This window comes from Kryptolebias marmoratus, linkage group LG10, assembly GCF_001649575.2.
Source record: "Kryptolebias marmoratus isolate JLee-2015 linkage group LG10, ASM164957v2, whole genome shotgun sequence".
Lineage (NCBI taxonomy): Eukaryota > Metazoa > Chordata > Actinopteri > Cyprinodontiformes > Rivulidae > Kryptolebias > Kryptolebias marmoratus.
The window spans coordinates 22865579-22871806 of NC_051439.1; the positions used below are offsets into that span (position 1 = coordinate 22865579).

The following is a 6228-nucleotide window of genomic DNA, read 5'->3' on the forward strand; positions in this document are numbered from 1 at the left end:
GGGAGCAGTGACGTCACGCAGGGCGGCGCCCGCAGGTAACCACATCATCAGGAGCCGCAGGACAAACAGCTGAGGACAGAGGAGACACTGTGGAGCAGGAGGAGGAGGAGACGCGTCCCCGCGCCTCGCCACCGGACTGAAAGGAAGGAAGCAGCCAAACAGGGAAGTCTGACTCGGACTCGCAGCCAGGCAGCCAGGCAGCATGTTCAGCTGGGTCAAACAGGAGCAAGGCGGCCGCAACAAGGAGGGAGAGATGTACCAGACGGTGACCGAGGGGCTGCAGACTCTCTACACCAAGAAGCTGCTGCCGCTGGAGGAGACCTACCTCTTCCATGACTTCCACTCCCCGGCCCTGGAGGGCGCAGACTTCCAGAGCAACCCCATGGTGCTGCTGGTGGGTCAGTACTCCACCGGGAAGACCACCTTCATCAGGTACCGAGCCCACACTAACTGATCTGTGCTTATCAACAGGTGGGAGGCTGAATCTGTCCCGTTCTTAGTCTGAGGTTTCACTTCTCAGGGACTCACATGAAGGGATGAGAAAAGATGGGTGGATGGGTGTGGGCCCCTGGGCTTGGAGCTGCCTTTGGGGCCCTGTCAGTAATATATTATCATTCACACCTTCAGGTCTTTAAGGCAGCATCTAAAGGCTGAAGCTCAGAGAAACTACAGAGCCACCATCTGAACTGAGGAGAAACTCTGCTCGGTCACAGTTTAACGTTTAAATCATCGTGGAGCCGAGCTGCTTCTGCATTTAAACTCAAAAACAGAGCTTCGTTCTTTAAAAGTGTCAGAGGAGCCGGCGGAGTGAAGTCATCTATTAAACTGGAACTGGCATGGCTTTAAAACTATAAAACACCTGAAGCAAACTGAGCAGAAACTCAATTAATCAGCCGTTCATCGATAAAGGCTTCAACAAATTAAAACTTTCTGCAGAGGAGGACTCAAACCTCACTGGAAATAAGACAAATGAGACGTTTGGTTAACAGTCGTAAATTAAAACAATATTATTGTAGCAGCTTATAAACGTAGCCTAAAAGAAATTAAAGGTATTCTTTGCAAAGTATGAACTCCAACATGAAAGCAGGTTATCCTGAACTAAATCAAACAGTTCAGCAGCACAGAGTTTGCTCCGGCAGGTTTCCAGATATATTGATATGCAAGTCTGAAATGCGGGTACGTGCTCAATGTAAACAAAGCGTTCAGCTGAATCTGACCACGTGGAAGCTTGAGTGACGTCACTGACCTATATGCAGCCAATATGGCCGAAAAGTTTAGCCTTTTTCTGTAGACTCACGGGGCGGTGGGCGGCCGGTTTATCGACACGTTAACCACCGACAGGACGAAAAAGCCTGGATTCAGTTTCTGACTTTATGTTTTTCGTCCGATCTTCATGCCTCCGCAGTGAGCATTGGAGGTTTTACATCAGTGCTGCCTAAACTTTTTACATTTAAACCCTAAAAATTAAAGTTAGAGACTCCAAAAGAGGCTGATAACAATGAGAGGAGCACTTTTTAATTCATTTATAAAAACAGTTTTTCTCCCAGTCAGGATAACAGTTTCAGCATTTCATTAATTAAGTAAAAATCACTCATTTTGACCAGAAATCAATTAAACAAAAATGTATTTAAAAGGATATTCCGTCCATTTTGAAGTGGAGGTTTGTGGAACAATTAAAATCAAATGTTGTTCAGAGAAACAGTTTATTTCTCGTCTCTACAGAAGGCTGGTAACTCTAACAGGCAAACAGTTAATTAATGAGTTATTTTTAATGTCGGATCTTTAGGGTCAGTTACCTTTAAATGAGTTGCTGAACTAAACATCGTCCCAGCAGGTCAAACAGGTCCACTTTCCGAGGAAACAACATGAAGTATTTGTGTTTTTTGACCTTTACATCGCCGCCATCCGTTGTTGTTTCATTAGCAACATTATCTTATCCCTGCAGGATGTGACTCCAGGCTGCAGCTATTTGTGCTTCACTCAGATTTCCTCACAGCAAACGACACCGAACAGGAAGTTCTGTTAAACGATGATGAAATGTGTTCAGAGCGGCGCGAGATCGCTTTGTGCTGCGGGTTGTTGTGGGTGAACCTGCATGCAGGCGAAACAGGACCGATTTCTCCTTTTTCAGGCTAAATTTTGTTTTACAAAACCCAACAAGTCAGGAGAAACTGCTCCAAAATAAAACTAAAGAGATGGACCCAAAAAGGAATAAATGTGTCAACAAATGCAACAAAAAAATAAATAAATGAGACCAGATTTACGTCATAGAATGTGGCAAAAATAACATTTGTATTTTATTAATCATATCAATGTGTCTTTATCCCATTTTAATTGTTTTATCATTTTATTTTTTGTTTTGTTTAAATGGGATAATGCATATTAATGAACATTTACATGTAAATATTTAAGATTATAACCAGGTGGCTAATTGGCAGGCTGGTATCAAACACAGAAATAACAATAAAAACAAACTGATGCAATAAAAGAAAATCAAAGACCATAAAACTTAAATGTACGAATTTAAACCTAATCTTATTTATTAATTCAGTTCATTATTTCTTTAATTTGTCTGTATTGTGTCAGTTCTGGATCTGGATTTGAAGTCTTTAGATTTGTGGAAAATGCCAGTTGTTGCGGTGCTTGTGGACACGTGAGCCCTGCAGCCGTGTTGGAGCAAACAGACATCCTGGCTGGAATCGTGGTTTTTCCTGTTTGACGGAACAAATTAACTGCGCCGAAGCTTTCTGTGCCTCAGAGGAGACGCCGCTAACGGGGCCGCGAGCCGGGCCGAGAGCCGGGCCGAGAGCCGGGCCGCCAGCCCACAGCACCTTTCAACCTTTCAGGCCTTAAAGTAACGGTTCTGTAGAATGTGGCTGTTTATGCTTTAAAACATGACAAAGTTCCAACCGTTTCACTGTTTTACTGCTGTGGAGTCCTGCAGGCAGACAGGCAGTCAGAGAGACAGACAGACAGACAGAGAGACAGAGAGACAGACAGAGAGACAGAGAGACAGACAGACAGACAGACAGGCAGAGAGACAGAGAGACAGACAGACAGACAGACAGACAGGCAGAGAGACAGACAGACAGACAGACAGGCAGAGAGACAGACAGACAGACAGACAGACAGACAGGCAGGCAGAGGCCAAATTTCATCAATAAATATGAAGAAATTCCTGCAGGATGTGACCCGGAGGTTGTTCTGCAGGTGGTATTTCTCAAATAACCTCAGATTCTAAAACTCACATTAAGGTCCAGGATGTTGCCTGAGTGCGTGTGTGTGTGTGTGGGTGTGTGTGTGTGTCAGAACTGGTACATTTGGAATCGTAAATAAATCGGCCTCCTGGTCTGCAGACAGTTCTGTGTTTGATTCAAACAGAAGACGGGTCACATGGGCCGACTGAGTCAATGTAAAGTTCATCAGCAGGCTTATCTCATGTCTGCAGACTGTGTGTGTGTGTGCGCGCGTGTGTGTGTGTGTGTGTGTCAGCACATGTTGAGTAAAACATCTCTGGCAGCAGCAGGGCGTTCAGAGCGGACCTGCAGTAAGTTTGCGTCAGAGTCCAGTTGCATGGAAACCCTGGCTGCTGTTAGTGTGTGTCAGTGTGTGTTGTCCTGACATGTGTGTGTGTGTGTGTTTGTGTTACTCGGGCCCCACCCTGCTCTGAGGAATGCTTTGAATCATTGGAACATTTTGCCAATAAACTGCAGAGTCAACTTTTTCTTTTTCTCCTTGTTTCTAAGCACAAAAGGCAGTTTATATTTCTGCAGCCGGCGCATCAGATACACAATGTTTGAATCTTATACAGCAATTCAGAGGAAAAATATTGTTTACAAACTCAGATGTTTTTATTTGCAAATTCAGTTTATTTAGAAAGCACCGATTCACAACAACAGCCAAAAATAAAGAAGCTTTAATTCAGTTACAGTCAGTTCAGTTCCTATTTTAACACAAAACAATCACATTTAGTCCAATCAGTAAAAGTTTCTCTAAGGAAGCAGCAGATTGAGTCAAATCTTTACTTCCTCTCAGTCCTGAGCAGGAGAGGCAACAGTGGGAAGGAAAAACTCCCTTTAACAGGAAGAAACCTCCAGAACCAGGATGAGCGGCCATCTTCCTCCTTAGAGAGGACAGGAAAGAGACAAACAGGAAGTGGTCCAGGTGGAGTTTGTATGGAGGAAATGGAAATAAAGACACGTTAATTATAGAAATAATTACAGCAGAGAGAGGACATGTGGACAGTTTGTCCTCCAGCAGCAGAGAGAGGACATGTGGACAGTTTGTCCTCCAGCAGCAGAACTAAAGGATACCTCAGGAAACCCAAACCAGCCCTGACTGTAGGATTTATCTAAAACTAAAGGCTTAAAGCAGACAGGGTGTCAGCCTGAGAACTGGAAGCTCCGCCTCCTGTTCTGCTGTTAGAACCTCTAGGAACCACAAGGAAACCTGCAGTCTGACAGCTCTGTTAAGAAAATATAAATAAGATCAGATGGAGCTCAGTTGTTGATGTGAAATAATTTCTAGTTTCCTGTTTAGATAAACATTTAACACCTGTAACAAACCAACTTCCTGCAGGAGATTTATAATATTTCTGCTCTGAGTCGTTTTAAAACTTTAAACTCTGCTTTGGAAGCCAAACGTTCCAAGCAGACCCTCCCCAGACCATCACAGAGAAGCTTAAAGATGATTTCCACTCAGACAACTGACCGGCTGGGTCGTCATATTATAAAATAGAGCCAAGCGTTCAGGACAGCTGAGCCTTGATTCAACCAGGAGGCCATGAAGGTTCAGCCAATCCGAGACAGGAACCGGTTCGATCTCCAGACCGTGAAACCAGACCGTTTACACAAGGAGGAACAGGATTAATACAAATCATCAGACTCAAGGGTTTATTTGCTGGTTGCTGGTCAGTTCGTACCTCTTTCAAACAAAGCAGTTACCTTTTCATGCTCTGTGGTTGATGTTTCGTAACGATAAGTTTTGCTTCAAAGTTACTACATCCCATAATGTGCTCATCTTTAACTAACATGTCTGGTAAATGAGCCTTTGGGAGTTAACCCTCAGAGTTAACAGCCTCTGGGTTCGTTTTCTGTCCTCGGCTTTGATGTTCGGTCTGTCCTGAAAGACAGGAAGTGAGAGGACAGAGACGTTGTTTTCCTTCCTGCCTCACTTATTCACCACGAGATGAGTGAGTGACGAGGTTAATGCCTGGAAATGAAGCTCCTCTCTGCCAGTTTAGATAAATGTGATGGATTTAAAACAGGAATGTTGGACAATGGACTCATTAAAATCAGTTGTTCTGATTCCTGCAGCCAGTATTTAATAAAACAAACCATCTGGTCTCATGTAAGGTCACACAGTAAAAGTCCCGTCTTGTTTCAGGTATCTGCTGGAGCAGGATTTCCCAGGGATGCGTATCGGACCCGAGCCGACCACCGACGGCTTCATTGCGGTGATGTACGGCGAGAACGAGGGCATCGTCCCCGGCAACGCTTTGGTGGTGGACCCGAAGAAACCCTTCAGGAAACTCAACGCATTCGGGAATTCGTTTCTCAACAGGTGAAGAAAAACCAGGGTCAGGTATTAATACAAACCTGCACGTTTGGTAACCACAGGCAGACAGAAACACAGACTAGAATCTAAGCCTCAAACAGCCTCTGTGTGAAAACAAAGTCTTATTGAAGAAAGTAGCATGTTTCTACTGTTTTAGGTAGAAAATATTAGGTTACAAAGAGCCTTCACTCCCAGTTTGAAGACATTATTCTGAGCTGAGATACAATGGAAGTCAATGAGGGTTTGGTGTGTGACCTCTGACCTCTGGGGGGATTTGAGAGAAAACCATCAGTCCTGCAGCAGAGAGACAGAAATACCTATGACTGGATGGAGAAACTGGAGAAGAAATGTAAAATTTCTTAGCGTAAAAAGAGTTTGTTTGAAAACAAAACAGGAAAGTTTGGACAGGTCAGAAATCACCAAACTTTAACCTGTGATTGTGTAAAAACTGATAAAGTTATCAGAACCTCCGTTCAGTCGTTAAAGTCCAACTTTCTGTGCAAACACTGAGCTGTAGAACTCCAAACAGGACAGGGTTTAGAGCTCCAACAGGACCGGGTTTAGAGCTCCAACAGGACCAGGTTTAGAGCTCCAAACAGGACCGGGTTTAGAACTCCAACAGGACCGGGTTTAGAGCTCCAACAGGACCGGGTTTAGAGCTCCAACAGGACC

The 6228-nt window shown here is 44.2% G+C and overlaps 1 protein-coding gene across 1 annotated transcript in view; it reads left to right on the forward strand.

Annotated features, from left to right (window-relative positions):
• The first annotated feature begins 35 nt into the window (after positions 1–35).
• ehd4 (EH-domain containing 4) overlaps positions 36–6228 on the forward strand; it is a 22560-nt gene continuing 16367 nt past the window's right edge. Inside the window, exons 1-2 of the mRNA XM_037977930.1 lie at positions 36–432; positions 5386–5562. Coding sequence (XP_037833858.1) covers positions 203–432; positions 5386–5562 — 407 coding nt within the window. The 5' untranslated portion in view covers positions 36–202. The remainder of the gene's footprint in view (positions 433–5385; positions 5563–6228) is intronic.